Genomic DNA, 17045 nt, shown 5'->3' on the forward strand with positions numbered 1-17045 from the left:
AGGATAGGTCCTTTCCCTCACTCTTTGCCTCACATGGTTTGAAACTGGTCTTAGTATATCTGAGCACTGCAAGCTAACACCTGACCCCTCCACCCTTGTTTCTGCACCTATTGCTTTACCAGCAGGAAGTAGGACGTGGTTTGGGGCTTTTTATTCTTGGCCTCACTAGCCTTTTCGATACTTCAGGGCCTTGTCTCAGTCTGACAAGGCAAGCAAGCGGCAGCTTCCTGTGCAAAGGTGAGAGGGAGAAGACAGAGAGAGACCATGCACATATGAGAGGAAGAGCTTTGGAGCAGAACTGCTGGGCTGGAGGCACCTCTCCTCTTGTGGACATGCACTGAGATCGGATATCTGCCTTCATCCCTCTCCCTTTTTCCCCTCACCGTTCCCATTGATGTTCAGCATCTGCTTCCATCCAGCCTCACAACACCAGCGACTCCCTTCATCTGGACCACTTGGTGACTAGAACTGGAAGGTAAAGGGGGCAATGCCAGCTCTCTCCCACATGGGGGTGGCTGATCTGAAAAGCATCTTAGAAGGAGTTTCAGTCTGACAAACTGAATCTCGCCGTTGGGGAGGGCTGAGCACGTATTTATCTCCCCGTCTCTCCGCAATCTTCTCAAATCATACCCCACATCTCACAACCACGCCACCAGCTTTCTCTCTCTTTCTCTCCCCTTTGTTGGCTCATGTATTGTCATCATGTTTTTCTTCCTCTGAACCTAATCTTTCATCACAACGGGAACTGGTATATTTTTAAACCCTCTCTTCCCGCTCCTCTGGCAGTCCCAGCAAGGTCCAGTGGGACTCCAACTTGTTTTCTCAGGTCTGCTTGGGCTCCAGGCTTGGTGAGAGGTGAGAATGGTTTCTTCTCCTGTGGGCAGAGGCAGATCTCCAGATACAGGTGTCCAGGTGGATGGGGAGAGAGAGAGGCTTTAGATGAGATGACCGTAAGCCCAGTCTGTCTAATATGGAGCATGCCCATACAGGCTTTGTACGACAAGGAGGCTCCCTGGGTGCCAGGAGTGCATGAGGGGTGCTGCAGAGTTTCCTTATTACAAAGCCCAGATTTTCTGATATGCCTGAAAGCATGACTCCTTCCAAGGTAGAGTAAGGTCTACTTGGTGAGGATGGTGCGTAGTTCATGTATGACTATGTAATATTTTTTGATATGGTAAAACCTTGTATTTCTAGAACCTGGCAAACTCTTTCTTCTCCCTGATTTCCCTCCCATCCCAAACATGCTATTCAAATTCTGCCTCCTAAGCCATGGGCTCTGCAACTAACTTTTGTGAGTTACATTCAGAGACCCCTCTTACTCAGCAAGCACCTAGTTATTTCAGCCTTAGGGCTTACCAAAAAAAGAAGCTCTTCAAAGCACAAGACGTGCGCAACCAAGGCAGCACTCTCTACCTGAGTCAGCAAGCAGCCTGAAACAACACACACGGACTGCTGTGCACTCACTCACGCGTTTTCAGAAGGCATGGTTCCTGCAAACAGCCTATCTGTGCTGCCCTGCGAACAGTTTCACTGCTGAGAAAAGCACCCAAGGCAGGAAAACAGTGAGGTGCTGAGGGAAGAACACAGACTCCAGAGTGGAAGGAATATGGGTTTCTGAGCCTAGAAGACTGGCAGTGGCTTTGAGCCCTGCCCTAGGACAGTGTATGCCTCCTGTGAGATGACTTCTTGACATCTTCCTTACTTACGTGCTGAGCTGTGTTGTGGGGGTGTCTTCTCTCTTTCAGTGTGTCACCAGTACAGATGAAGCCCTCATTGCTGCTTCTGTCTCACCTCTGCCTGTTCAGCCTCTTGCCTCCCTTGTGGGCAACAGACTCAGCACAAGGTAAGAAGTGATTCCTTTCACCTGTGCCAGCTGGGTGGGCAGGGAGGGGACTAAGCCGGAGGCATGTGTGTGCCATGGTGTGTTGCTGTGCAAAGTTCTTGTTGTAACATACAACCAGAGGAGGCTGCAAGAGTTACAGTTCTCTTATGAGCACATCAGCCTCCAAGGACACAGAGAAGTGAGTGGCTCTGCCCTTCTTTTTTGTTGGAGTTATCCAGCAGAGGAGTCAGTTTGTAGTTTGGGATGGGGCAGAATTGTTCGGGGTGACAGCTAATGCCAAGCTAACTGAGCCACATTGCTGTCCATCTCTTCTTTGCTGGCAGGCACCTCCAGCCTAACCTGTTGGTATGACTCAAGGGCAGCTCTCTTCTGCGACTGGGACCCAGGCAGGGACCTGGCTGAAGCACCGTGTCAGCTGGAGATTTTATCAAATCAAGGTTTTTGTGACAGGTAGGTGATTTGAGAGGCTGAGAAAAGCCAGTGCCACTTAATAAAAATGTAGGCTCCCCCACCCCAGGCCAGGTGTGGTGGAGTCACCGAGTTGAGGTGCTTTGTCTTGTACTCTGTCTCTAACCCATGCAGGCTAAGAGGCTGGCAGGCACTGCTCAGTGTTTGCCATCTGACAGTCACAAACTGTCTGGCACAACCCATCTTCCAGCTCCATGGCTCTATCCATGCTTTATTTTAAAAAAATCCCTCTTCCTTGTTAGCTATCATCTCGATTGAAAGGCATTTTCAACGGAAAAGGAGAATGTATAGAGATGGGGGTGGAGAAGGGTGGATTTAAAGTTATACGGAGGCCATTTGCCCATTGCCAGGAATAGCTGCAATGTTGCACCCTGAGTAAGAACAAATGAAGGAAAATACTGTCCCTCTTCTCTGCCCTGGCCTTTTCATCTCTCTCAGTTTGTTTTCCTCTCTCATACACCTCCCAGCAGAGGGGAGCTGTGTGGCCAGTACTGCAATGGAGCCTGGCTGAGTCCCTATCATTTCCAAATAGGACATCTAGCCAAGAGGCTTACCAGCCTACCCCAGGACTTCCCTGGGTGCCTGTCATCAGGAGAGGCTCAGTGTGATTTTGGCAGTGAGTGGGTTACTTGTGACCATCATAGAAAGACCTGCAATGGGGTTAGATGGGCAAGTATATCCTGTGGCCTGGTGCACAGACCTAGAAAGCTAAAACATTTATGTTGCTCCAGGGGTGTGAATCATGGAGACTGGGGCTGGAATTTGGGCTGGATTTGTAACTGTGCCATTGCTTGATCAGGGCCCTAGGACAACACCTCTCCCCACTGTCAGCAAGTTCCAGGCCTGATCTGACCTTACAGCTGGAGCAGGGACCTCAGACAGATACCCCCTCAGCTGCAGCCCTTCAGATGTTCTCCCACCCTGTCTCTTCCCATGCCACAGCTCAGCTTAGGCTGTCCAGATGCTTTTCAGAGCAGAAAAGAGGCCATGGTGTGGTGCTTTTATGTGTGATGTACAGTCCTCACTGACTGGGATGTGACTTGGTTCAGAAGGTACATCTCACTCAGTATCTGAGATCTTACAGGACTGTCAGTGGCTTGAAGGAGACCTGTAAATTCTAGAGGGGCTGAAAAAGGCACGTCTTCTGGGGCTGCAGGGTGCAGTTGTGGGCAGCAGATGTGTTTGGGCTCTGCATGCCCTCTGATATCAACAGGACACGGCGAGGGTAGGAAGAGGTTTTTGTGAAGTCTTTGAAACTGGAAATCTACTGTTATCTTTGGCCTGAAATAACTGGGATGCACTGACTCTGCATGTGCCAGCACATAAAATTTGTTTGAGTGGTGCAGTGGGGAGAGCAAGTAGGATTAAATCTTTGCTGCAACCTATTGAACAAATACAGCAGGATGCAAAATACTTTGAGAGCCCTTTAGTGTTACATAATGTTTGACTAAACACAGAACAACATCCCCAGCTCATTGTTGTTCTCTAGCTTCAATCCCATGTCATCTCCCTTTCCTGGAAAAGACAAGAAGGATTGTGAATTACTCAAGGCAGAACACGAGACAGGACTGAGGAAATGCATTAAGACCTTCAGCCACGACAGTAATGTGAGTAGTTCATCTGGGATGTCCTAGCTAATGACAAGGTGGGAAAGATTTGTATGTCTATTTTGGTTCTATAAACAGTGTGACATTCAGGAGCAGTATAAAAACCCCACACCTAATCCCTGACTCCAGTTCTGGAGTTGGGCTTGGTGCTGTGTGTTGTTGACATGCATCACTCCTGTGGGTACCACTGCAGGAGGGATTGGCTTCATCGTGAGCTGGGCCATGCTGTCCCGACCATGCAGAAAAGGTACAGGACAGACAGGTCATATGCAGTGTCCTATGTCTCAATTACCCGTGTTTGGCCCTAATCCATTCCTCTGAGGAGGAAGGACATCACCAACAGCTCTGAAGTCCTCTCTCGATCTCATTTTCCTTTAAGAGGTCAGTATCATTTTCCAGATCATTAACTACTGTGAAGTTTGGTTAGACTGTGTCTGTTAGACTAGTCTATGTCAAATGCAAGATGCAACAGCAACACATCACTAGAGCTAATGGTGATGCCAACCTTCTAAGTATTATTCTTTATTTGAATCAGTCTTAATTTAGACTCATTATGTACTTCCTTCAGTCATACCCGGAGTTACTGCAGTCCCTGTGATTTCAGAAAATGCCCACCCAAATATAAGCTAATTCTCCTCATTGATAAAGTCACAGCCAGTTCTAATGACAGACAAGCTTTCTTACATTTGCATATCATGCGCAAAGACAAATTGCAGGGTTGGTAAATAGTTCCAAAATCTTTTCTTTCTAATCAAGCTAATTTCCCTATTGCTTATTCAATACTGTATGATGCACGTGGCCCTTCAGTATCATTGCATTTCAAGTGTAACATTTAATGTTAAAGTGGTTTCAATCTTACCAGTGAACATAAAATGATTTAGTAAAAAAATTTTTTCTCAATAAATGTCATTCATAGAGAGTAACTTTTTTTCCTGCTTAGTCAGCACACACAGGAATCTTAGCAAACTAGCATATCACATTATTTTATGCCCTTCTTGCCAGTATACAAAAAAAATCCAACCACGTATAGTATAAATATTATAGAAAGTATAAATCTTTGGTTCCTTGCTCACCAAAGAGATTTATGCCTTTCAGCCACAAATATCTTCCATATTTATTTTCCAGTATTCCTAAACATCTTATACTTAGGCAATGCTTTGAAATCTGAATGCTTATTCATGAGGCCTCATTGTTACTATGGTTAATTTTCCTTGCAGACTCAATGCTTCACCAGGTCAGACCGTCTTGCCATGTCTGTCCATTGCCGGATTGGAGAGAATAAGTCTATACCTGTGCGAATAGAAAATTTCAGTCCACTTGCAAATAGTGAGTACTCATCTGTCTTCCAGTCTCTGGAACCTCCCCATGAAAGGATGGCTAATTTCTCCTCCCCATCCACCCCTAAGCAATACCCACAGCTGATTTTAGTCTTGTGTCTTGTTTGTCCCCTGCTACAATGAGCACAGGTGAGCCCCATTGACTTCTGCCACTTGCACCTTTATCATGCAGTGTCATGCCAGTCCCATCCTGTCCCGTCCCATCTGGGACACTGTTAAATGAGAGTGCTTTGCACTAGAAGTTCTGGCTTCAAACAGGCAATGACAGCTCAGCTCCCTTCCCAAAAAATGCGTGCTCCAAGAAGGAGTCTGGCTGCTCTTCCTTTGCCTCTCCTACTAAGTGTGTGCTTCCACCCTCCTTTAAGCCAGCTCTGGCATGCACCAGTCTTGGTTGAAAATATTTCCCTCACTAATCCAAAACCAAAACATCTGCTTGGGACATTTTTTTGCTGTCTCAAGGATATGTCCAATAGAGCTGCTGTAAGACGAGGCATAAGAAGGCATGGCTGGAGTCAAGGATCAAGAAGAATCAGCCTAGACATTCCATGTAACTCCATCCCCTGTGGCTGTAGCTCTCTGAAAGAGGATCTGGGAAGCAACTGTCTCCCCAGTCATGTTCCATTCCTATCCATACAGTTACCATGTGGATCACTCCTACAAGATAGGATGCTTGGCCACATGGATTGATTGCATTGACTGCAGGGGCCACTCTCACAGGCTCACAGGAGCAGCTGCCTTTAACATAGTCCAGAGGCAGCAGGCCTTTTGCAGTTAGTGACAGTGGGGAAAAAGAAAGAGCAGAGAGGGGAATTCACAAACTCTCTCATGTACCTGTGACTTGCTAGAGTCTGTGAGCACAGCCAAGACACCAGCCTTGCTGCCGTGGGGCTTGACATGCTGTCATGTTATGGACAGAATGGAGATATCAGTCCTGCTCCATCTCTCTTTCCAGTAAAGCTGAGGCCTCCAGAAAATCTTCATCTGGTTAACATAACTGAAAACACCTCCAACTTAACATGGAGCCTGAATATTTCCTCTCACTATTTGAATGGGGAGCGGGAATACCAAGTGCGGTACCGAAACATGAGTCAGTCCTGGGAGGTGAGTACAGAGTGGGATACTGGGACCTGTTACCATACGAATCTTGGTCTTCTTTATGTCACAGAAGACTTGCTCCTGGGCTTCCCCTCAGGATGAAACCAGTTTTGGTGAAGCTGGAGAGCGGATGACAACCTCCGCCCTTTTATCTCTGTCACCTGCTGCCAGTGTTTGGTGATGACAAGGAGGCAGATGTGGATCCTATTTTACTCAGTGCTGTCACAAAAAAATTCAGACAGTTCCAGGACAGACCTGAAAGGGATGAAAAAAAGCAAAGTGAAGAAAAATTTTCCTCCAGGGTGAAAAAGCAGTGCACAAGGTGTAGCAATTTGAGACAGGTCTTCTCTGAGGGCTTTGGAAAAGATGCCTACATGAGTCTCTAAACCAGGGTGTTGATGATGTTCTAAATTTGCCCTACTTCCAGGAGGCCATGAACTTGCCCATTGAACAAGACCAGATGTGGGCAAAATTTGAGAGACTCTCACCCGACTCTAAATATGAGGCAGCTGTCCGTGCAAGGCCAAGTGCCAGAAGTACCTACAAAGGCGTGTGGAGTGACTGGAGCAAGCCGATACTGTGGAGGACACATGCTGACCATGAGGATCAGTCAGGTAGTCCCCCTTGGAGGGGAAAATGGGATCTCAGGGAAAACAAGGTAGAAGGGCCAAAACAGGCTGGGAAGCTGAAGGAAAATGGGTAGGGAGGACTGTGTTGGCCAAAGAGCAACAGAAAAGTTGGAAACAACCTGTCCCTCCTAAGCAGTTAGGTCAGACCAGTTCAGCAGTGCTTAAAGGCAAAGACCCCCTGACCCCAACAAAGCCCCTCTGACTTCCAGAAGCCAGGTAAAATTCACAAGGTGTAAATCAGGGACTGCTTCCCCAGAGCAGTAAGGGCAGATGTCTGACCTGCAAAAGCAGTGGCCAGGACTGGCATTTTTCCAAATGCTAATGTTACCTAGGAATACACATCCAGCTTCCTAAAATGGCTCCGTGCATTGGAGGTATTGATCAGTGAAATGCAGTGAAATACAGTGAAACAAAGCTCTCAGCTGCTGAACTGAATGACACCTGAGCCTAAGAAACAGAGTCTCATGGAGAATGGAAGAGACAGACTTACATGCATGTTAAGTCCCTCTCAAAAAGTCTGCTGAGACTTGCATCAGTCACTGCATGAACCTCCAGCCTTGAAAGATAGTGCCCTTTTGTGAGTCACTGGCTGTGGTCTCTGTCATTTTTTTTTCTGAATTAAGCAGATAGATGTTATTCCTTCTCATGCCGCCCCCACTCTGCCCCTGCTCAAGCCCTCCCTGTTGTGCCTGGTGCTGATATAAACAGAGGAGCTATGTTTAGAAAGGGCACTGTGTTGCTGTGGCAATCAAATTTTGACAGTGTGTGATGTCAGTGAATAGGATACAGCCACAACCAGTTGTCATAGCAACCAAGACCCAAAGATAACCAGGATACCAGAGGCAGAGGAGTCAAAGTGATCTGAGTAGCATCTCAAGGACGAGCAAAGAATGTACTAAAAATGTTTCCTCCTTCTTTTATTTTCTCTTCTCCCTCAAAACTACTCCAGAGATGCCCTGTATGCCCAGACCAAGGGACACGAGGGATGGAAATGAGGGGCAGGCAGGGGAAACAGGCACAAGAATAGCAAGAACAAACAAGGGTGCACTGGGGAGATATGTTTGAAAGTGACAGATTAAGAAAAGTTTGAGATGATGCCAAACAAGCTTGAGGAGTGCTGGCAGCCCTGGCACTGTGGGAACTCAGTCTCTTTCTCCTAACGCTACCATCCAAGTACTAAAATATGGTGCACGGTTGTAACCTTCCTAGTCTCCTAAAGCTTTCCTACACAGATCTCTAGAGAAAGGAGCCAACGCCTTGATCCCTAACCATCCTTATCCTCCTGCCTTCTCAGAGACCTGTGAACCCTATGACTCTGTCTCCCCCACTGACTCATAATGCTGTTCCAAGCCTCCAATCCCACTTTAGCTGGTTTTGGGAGTGCCTGCTTTCCTTTGCAAGGAGACAGACAGGTTGATGGACACTTCAAACAGCAGACTGTGGTACCTTATCTGTGGCAACCCCCAGTGGTGGTGCTGTTATGAACAGGGGGTTTGAGCTCTTCAGCACAAATTATCTGTTAAACAATGCTTAGAGTCTGAAACCCATATCAGCTCAAAGGCATCCTACACAACATGTCAGAACTCATGTATCTGACCTGTATATTATAATTCTATATACTATAACAGTATATAAAATTATAACAAAGGCTCAGTTTGATCACCTTGAACAGCCATGAAAAGGCTGCAGGTTCTACCTCCAGAATCCTGGTTAAATTTTCACAGCAATTTCCTTGTTATTTCTCATCTTGCAGAAACATCCTGGCCAGCCCTGCAAGCTGTTATAGTGAGCACTTTCCTCTTTGTGATCGTTGGGACTGCCTTCCTTATTAACTTAGGGACCCTGAAATGGTAAATGAGATTCAAGTTTTCATCTTTGTTCCTCTCCTGTATCTTGTACGTATTCTCAAAATTTGGGTTATTTTTCACTTGGTAAGAAGTCAAGATAGAGATGACTTTGAAGTATGGTTTATAGGCCAACATTTTGAGGCTGACATTTGCCTGGGGAGACGTATCACCACCCAAGATGATGTGGTTTCACCACCATCACTGTATTGTGCCACGCTCCTGTGACCTGGTGCCATGTCCTGGCTAAATTTGAAACAGCTACCTCAGCACATCTGCTGCCCAGGGCTTAGAGTGGTGTTTCCTGACAGGGATGCATCAAAATTACCTCTTCAAAAGCAGGTCACTGGGTTGAGCACTCTCTCAGTAGTGAGGACCAAGCAAACCTAGGTACTGCTACCTTCTCATTTAAACACTCTAGCAAGAACTCAGGCAGGACATGGTGACATTTGGTCTGCAGGCAAAACTCCTGAGTGAGGAGTACAGTTCTTCTTCCAGGTCTGTGCAGTCCTCACACACTGATAAACCTCTATATGATGCTTTTAAGACCTCTTTGCCAGTGTTTCTACCCAGACACTGCTTTTATTCAGGATGGAAAGTGTCTCACAAGGTTACCCCGTGCAATAATAGGAACAGTGACCTGTCAGCATGGTGCGGTTAGAAATAGCTACAGGTTTTCCCATCTCAGGTCAGGGGCAAAGAAGCAGGGTGCTGATGTTCAGGACAGAGAGCAGGGAGAAATATTTTCAGGGATGGGGTAGCAGAGGCTGGATAGTTTCTCTGTAAGGAAAGACAGAGAACCATGTTGAAGGAAGATGGACACTGAGAACATCACTGGTCACTGTTTTACCCTAAATCATAACACAAAGGTGAGGAAGTGCTAGCTGTACAGCACAGAGAGAGTTAAAAAGGCCTCCTTTATCCACAAAGTATAATTAACCTAGGGGAATTGAATGGAGAATAATGCTGAGGTAAGAAGCAAGGAAGGATTAGACATGCATGAATAAAAATAGCATCTGCAATGATGTAAGGTAGTTTATATGCAAGAACTAGCAACTTCTAATGCTTCAGAGAGTACACTGATTGCCTCCAGAGGTCAGGAGGGTCTTTCCTAAGAGCAAAGCTTCAGAAAAGAGATAACAGGATCAGCCCACCTCTGTGGGGAACATATTAGATCACTTCATGCTGCCCCAGGACGACAACACACTGGTTCCAGTAAAGCAGAGTTCTCCGTACTGATGCAAGACGTACTCCCTCAGAAGGCTTGCACAACCAGTATGCCCCAGCTATACCATGCAGCATCCTGCTAAGTGGGCAGAGAGCTGTGGCAGAGCTTTGCCATTGATGGTCATACTCAGGCCAGATGGTCCTCCAAGTCATTGTGTTGACAGCAAAGCAAAGAAGGGGCAGCTCACAACAGCTTGGAAACAAGGGAAACCTACTCAGCTTGTCATCAGAACAGGGGCCTAAGGGGGCAGGTGGAGAGGTTAAAGTGACCAGTCAAGGCACGGGAGAAACCAGTGAAGTGGTAGTTGCTCTTCCCTAGAAAGAGGCTGAGAGCAATGTATTTTCCAATGCCAGCTTTAACTGTCTCATCTCTATACCTCTCACTCCTCAGCTTCTGCATGTCAGACCACTCAAAAGCAAGGACAGCATTCAGGCTTGTTCTTGTTTTACCTCTCCTCCATACCAGGCTACTACCTGTGAGCTGCAATGCTCTCTTCCTACCCCTCCACAGTGACAGAGAGATCAGGATCAGGCCCTGCTTCATTTGTTCTTTTCCTTCTCTTTTTTTCAAGGTTTAAAAAGATTCTGAAGATTCACATCCCAGACCCTGAGAAGTTCTTTCCCCCCCTTGTTTCACTTCATGGAAATGACATTCAGGTATTGGACTGGGGGTGGAACCATGTGGTTAGGAGGGAGAAATGAGGGGAAGGAGTGTCCAGCTGCACATGCCAGGACAGATAGCCGGTCAGACCTACACGTGCACATATGACATGCATGCCTGTAGCACCAGCTGCTGGGTTCTCTGCTTGACTTCTATTTTCTGACCTTCTAAAACCTGACACTCAGCTGAGGCACGTCTAGTTAGAGAACTGAGAAATGGCAAACCACGCAAACCTCGGCACCCTGCTCCCGTAATGGGCAGCCTGAGAGAAAACAAGGGACCTGCAGGAGGGAGACTGGCCTCTCAATAACCCCTTCCACCCTATTTTGGTGTCTCCCTGCCTGCCCTAGGCTGCCCAGCTCTTCCCCAGATTTCCTGCTGTGATCCCGTCCTCCTAGATGTGAGCCTTTCCCCTGTTCCTAATGCGAAATGCCATCACAGTGGATGGCACTTAGCTAATTTATGCATTCTTGTCTCTTTCCCTTCTTTCTCCGCGTCACTTTTTCCCTTCCCCTAGTCTCACAGTGGGTATGGGCAGCTGCAAGGAGACAATTGCCATTCTGTGCAGTATTAAAGGGAGTGTCAGAAACAAGACGTGGGAGGTGATCCCAAGGGGCATTTTGCTTTAAGAAAGATGGAAACAAACTGCAGAGGGTCCAGAGACAGCAAAGCTTTGGAAAAGCCTAAGTGCAAAAAGCTTTAGAAAGCTTAAACTGCAAGGAAAGAGTGCAGAGTAGGGGAACAGGGGTGTGCAGCAGGCACTGAGGACACTTTGTCTGTGCAGAAAGAACTTGAAAAGTTGGCTTTATGGACCATAAAGGCAATGAAGTTGGATGTCATCAAAACCAGTTTATTTTTAAGGACAATGATGCACTGCAGGATATTGCCCATGATGAATGTGGAAATTAGACACAAGGGGCCTGGAAGAGCACTTTAGATGAGAAATCTGCATATGGCCATATAGATGTATTAGGAATAGATTGCATGAGATGCACCTCAGTCCTGTTTTTCAGGACTCCATGTTTTCCATGTTCCATGTTTCCATGTTTCCACCTTCATTTTATCTAATGGTCTTCTAAGGCTTTTCTTCTCCTTTTTTTTTCTTCCTTTTGGTTTAATTCTCCATCTTCCATTCCCTGCTCCAGAAATCTCAAAACATAGGCTTATAAGATCCACTCTTGATTTCAAAGGGACAGAAAATCCTGAAGATGAGACATCATGAATGTTAAATTTCCTCCCCACCACCTCTGGTATCTGGTGCTTGGACAGAGAACAGATCACTTGATTGTTGTGGTCATTCAAGAAAAGAAACTTTTGGTTCCTCAGTGAGTACTATACTTTGGGTGTCACAATCTCTCTCCTGTGTTTCTTTCCCATTAGAAATGGCTCTCTTCTCCGTTCTCTACATCTTCCTACTGTGTGAACAGCACAATCCCAGAGATCTCTGTGCTCGAAGTAATGCAGAAGAATGACCAGGAATCCCGGTTTCTACTTTCCAAGGGAACCCTGACTCCTGATCCTCCCTCAGAAACCAGTGTGCATTCTGTATCCAGCTGCTTCACCAACCAAGGCTACTTCTTCTTCCACCTTCCCAACTCCTTTGAGATCGAGCCCTGTCAGGTCTACTTCACCTACGAACCTTTCACGCAGGAGGGCAGTGGCAGCAAGGATGGCAAGTCTCACCATGCTCTCCCCTCTCCAGACCTCTGCACACTGGCAGAGGACATGACCGTGTTGCCCTGCAACTTCTTTCACTGTATCAAGGCAACCCAGGGCTTCCAAAACAGCTCCATCATGAGAGAGACAGAAGGTGAAGCCCAGCAGGCCGTGGCTATTTCTGGGTCAAGTGAAGGCACCTCACCAACACCAGTTCTGAAACAGGATGAGAAGGTGATGGACAAGGCAGTTTCACAAACTGATGAGGCTCTGTGCCAGCAGCTGAACACTGACTTTCCTGATCCACTGGACCTGCATGACAGCAATACTATCAATGCAACAGAGGGGAGTGGGAAGGCAGACCCTTCAGCTGACTGCTGTACACCAGCAGCAAATGCTGCCTCTTCTCTTTCCCAGCCTCCACCTCTAAGGCAAAGACAGGATGAGGATCCATGCAAAACAGCCTTCTCCAACCAGGTCCCAAACACTGATTCCTACCTTTCTCTGAAGGACCTCCAAAGCCAGTATAGCCATTGCTCAGTCTAGAATTGGTCTGGAGGAAACCCACAGATGGTAAAGGCCACCTCTGCAGGGAAGGCTAGATTGGCAGTTTTTCTATTCAGGACATGAATGTGACTTCAGTAGCAAACCTATTGGGACTGCTCATTAATGAGGCTGGAGAACATAGGCCAACAAAGACTCATCTTCATAACTGAACCTGGTTTTCTGTTATTATTGGCTCTGATGGTATGGAAAATCCTTCCCACAATGCTCAAGTAACATCCCAAACCACACCACCTTGCTTTTCCCTTCCCAGCTCCCAGCAGGAGGCTGTGCCAGCATTTCCATGCTCTGCACCTTGGTGTAAAATAGCACTCAGCTTTGAGGCTGAGCAGGCATATGGTCCATTTGCCTTTTTCTGGCCTAAAAAACTCTAATGGGAGGGGGAAATGCCTGAAGAGGTGGATATGAGTTTTTGTACAGGGGACAATATCACTGCCAGTCACTGCTGGGGCTGCTGATGAAATGGATGAAGACACCTCCTCTTGACTGACCAAGGGTGTGATTTTTTTCTGTGATGTGCTCACTTCAGGTTTTAATCAGAGATTACATTCTAAGCTACTCAGTCCAGCTTTAGACTCAAGTCTCCAAGGTCAGATCAGAGCCATAACTGTGTCAGCAGTGCAGTGTAAAAAAGAAATCCCCATTATTGGGTTAAAAATACTGGGGAAATCCCCTCCCCCTCTTTCTTTCCTCCAGCTCTGATAATGGCAGCAAAAAGAACTCACACAATTTCCCATTCTTGCTATAATATTTTTCATGAAATCGAAAGCCTCTCTGCCCTTCTGGCAAACTACAGTTACTTGACAACGTTAGGCTGATTGCAGAATAGTTCATCCCACATCCTGTATTAGTGGAAAACATCACAACCGTGCTGCCCATTCCTTCCATTGCTCAAGAGGAACCATTGCCTGATTAGCAGCAAAGATGCAATGAATGAGACCAGAAAACTAACCCACAAGTCAGCACCTTTGCTGAAAAGAAAACTTCAATCCACTCATAAAGAATGGAGATACCACAGACTTTGGTTTTCTTTTTCCTCTACATGCACGCATCTGGGTTAAGAAAAAGCAACACATCACAGAGGAAAGGTGGCAAGGCAAAGGAAGACAAGTTGTTTTGGTTACATCGAACTTTGTGTTCAGCATATGTACCATCTGTCCACTTTCTTGCCATATTTCTGGACTTTTCAGCAGTGGGAAAATACCACCCTGTGCTAAGAGTTCTTAGACTTCCTCTAAGAGTTCTTCTAACAGTATTTATACCACAGGGCTCGAGGATATTGAACTTGTTAGTACTTCCATCACACCTGTGAGTGTCAACTAAAACTAATTCTTTCCTGTCTCTGTCTGAACAAGCATCAAGTGTCCACTTTGTCCTGGTCCTACACTGTTACCTAACCTTGCATTATGCATCCTGAATGTAATTAGGAGTCCCAGCTACAGGATCACCCACTGGCTTGGATTTCCCCTCAAAAGAGCTGCTCAAAGAAGTTGAGCCTGACAGTAGCCGAGAGGGCCATGGGAACTGTACCTCTCCTGTCATCAGCTTCTTCACTACTTGTCTCAAGACATGTTGTCTGCAGGAGACAACAGGTGAAGAAGATCCCTCAACTTCCCAGATAAGGAAGCACAAGGCTTTCCCAGCTGTTTCATCTACTTTGAGAATCTTCAAGATGAACTTTGAAAAGAGACACTGAATCCCTTGTCCCTGATGAGCAATTTGCTATCTTACATGGGCCAAGGATCCTAGTTGAACTGATGGGTATCTTGCCCCCATGTAGATCTTCATAAGCTTTTCAATTTTCCTTCATAGAATCATAGAATCATTAAGCTTGGAAAAGACCTCCAAGATCATCAAGTCCAACCTTTGACTGGGTACTATTATGCTCACTAAATCATTGCAAAGTGCCATGTCTACTTGTTTTCTGAACAATTCCAAGACTGTAACTCCAGCACTTTCCTAGTGCTGGAGTTTATTCCAATGTTTAACTACTCTTTCAGTGACAAAATTTTTCCTGGAACCCAAACTGAACTCCTTGTGGTGCAACTTGGGGCTATTTCATCTTGACCTATCACTTGTCACCTGGGAGAAGAGACCAAACTATACCTTGCCACAGCTGCCTTCAGGTAGTTATAGAGAGCAATAAGGTCTCCCTTGAGCCTTCTTTTCTCCGGGTTGAACAACCCCATCTCCCTCAGCAGCTCCTCATAAAATCTGTGCTCCAGATCCTTTATTAACTTCTTTGCCTTTCTCTGGACATGCTCCAGCACCTCAATGATTTTCTTGTAGTGAGGGGCCCAGAATTAGACACAGTGCTTGAGATGCAGCCTCACCAGTGCCAAGCACAGAGGGACAATCCCTCCGCTAGTCCCACTGGCCACACTGTTTCTGATGCAGACCAGGATGCCATTGGCCTTCTTGTCCACCTGGGCACACTGCTGGTTCATGTTCAGCTGGCTGTCGACAAACACCCCCAGATCCTTTTCCTGCCAGGCAGGTTTCCAACCACTCTTCCCCAAGCCTGTAACACTGCACGGGGTTGTTGTTACCCAAGTGCAGGACCTGGCACTCCATATTGTTGAACCTCTACAATTGGCCTCAGCCCATCAAAACAACCTTTCCAAATCCCTCTGTAGGGCCATACTACCCTCCAGCAGATCAACACTCATATCCAACTTGGTGTCATCTGCAAACTGACTGAAGGAGCCCTCAATCTCCTCATCCAGGTCACTGATAAAGATGTTAAACAGGACTGGCCCCACCACTGAGCCCTGGGGAACCCCAGTAGTAACCAGTTGCTAACTGAATAACTCTTCAGGCTCAGCCATTCAGATGGTTTTTTACCCAGCAAAGAGTATGTACATGTACACCATGGGCTGCTAGTTTCTCCAGGAGAATGCTGTGGGAGACAGTGTAAAAGGCTTTATTAAAGTTTAGGTAGACAACATCCACTGTCTTTCCCTCTTCCACTAAGCAGGTCTCATAGAAGGAAATCAGGTTGATCAATCAGGACCTTCCTTTCCTAAACCCATGCTGGCTGGGCCTGATCCCCTGGTTGTCCCACACATGCCACATGATGGCACTCAGTGACCTGCTCTATGACCTTCTCTGGCACTAAGGACAGGTTGACAGGCGTATAGTTTCCTGGATCCTCATTTCGACCTTTTTTGTAGATGGGTACCACACTGGCTAACTTCCAGTCATCTGGACCCTTCCTGGTTAGCCACTACTACTGGTAAATGATGGAGAGTGGCTTGGTGAGCTCTTCTGCCCGGTCTCTCAGTACCCTTGGGTGTATTCCATCTGGCCACATGGACTTCTGAGTGGCCACATGGACTTGTGAGTGGCCACTTGTGAGTGTCTAAGTGGCATAGCTGGTCACTAACTACTTCTCCCTGGATTATAGGAGGTTTATTCTGCTCCCTGTCTCTGTCTTCCAGTTTAGGGGGCTGGGTACCCTGAGGACATCTGGTCTTTCTGTTAAAGACTGAGGCAAAGAAGGCATTAAGTAGCTCGGCCTCATCCTGGTGGCAACATTCCCCCTCTACATCAAATAAAGGATGGAGATTCTCCTTGACTCTCTTTTTGTTATTTATGTATTTGTAAAAACATTTTTGTTATCTCTTATGATAGTGACTAGATGGAATTCCAGCTGGGTTTTCTCCTTTCTAATTTTCTCTCTGCATGTCCAAATGATACCTATGTACTCTTCCTAATTATGTCTTGCTGCTAAGATGAGTACAAAAGAAAAGGCTTGCCTCTTTGTAAATAAACAAAATATTTGGCAATCTATAGTGTTCATCTGTCCTTTGGTGTAGGGAGAAACAATTAGCAGATTTTCTAAATAGGGAACTAGGTAAAGCTTTGCTTGGACCAATATACCTTTAGCTTTCCTTCCTACTCCCTTCCCTCAGCCACCTAAAACAGAAAGCAGAGTTGGAAGCTGCAAGCCCCCTGAGGACCATCCTGCTGGCTTTTCTGCTCCCCTTGTGAAAATGGTGACAGCTTTTGCAGCCATGCTGGGTGTGAATGTGTGACACACTGTGGCAGGAAGTGCTCGATGTCAGATCTGGCGATAACTGGACCTTTCTTCCAGGAAGATGAGGTCATGTGG

The 17045-nt window shown here is 46.5% G+C and overlaps 1 protein-coding gene across 2 annotated transcripts; it reads left to right on the forward strand.

Moving 5' to 3' along the window:
• Positions 1–247: 247 nt before the first annotated feature.
• IL2RB (interleukin 2 receptor subunit beta) lies at positions 248–16721 on the forward strand. Of its 2 annotated transcripts, XM_050324823.1 has the most exons (10): positions 248–475; positions 1746–1843; positions 2167–2293; positions 3801–3918; positions 5136–5244; positions 6208–6356; positions 6778–6964; positions 8733–8829; positions 10623–10707; positions 12092–16721. In XM_050324823.1, exons 2-10 carry the CDS (start codon positions 1762–1764, stop codon positions 12911–12913), a joined length of 1776 nt encoding a protein of 591 aa, XP_050180780.1. In that variant the 5' UTR covers positions 248–475; positions 1746–1761; the 3' UTR covers positions 12914–16721. The 2 variants fall into 2 exon arrangements, with proteins under 2 accessions (XP_050180780.1, XP_050180779.1); XM_050324822.1 differs by lacking the exon at positions 248–475 and having other exon boundaries at positions 1524–1843.
• Positions 16722–17045: the final 324 nt, after the last annotated feature.

Source organism: Myiozetetes cayanensis, unplaced genomic scaffold, assembly GCF_022539395.1.
Source record: "Myiozetetes cayanensis isolate MyiCay16 unplaced genomic scaffold, myiCay2020 scf3, whole genome shotgun sequence".
In the NCBI taxonomy this organism is placed as follows: Eukaryota; Metazoa; Chordata; class Aves; order Passeriformes; family Tyrannidae; genus Myiozetetes; species Myiozetetes cayanensis.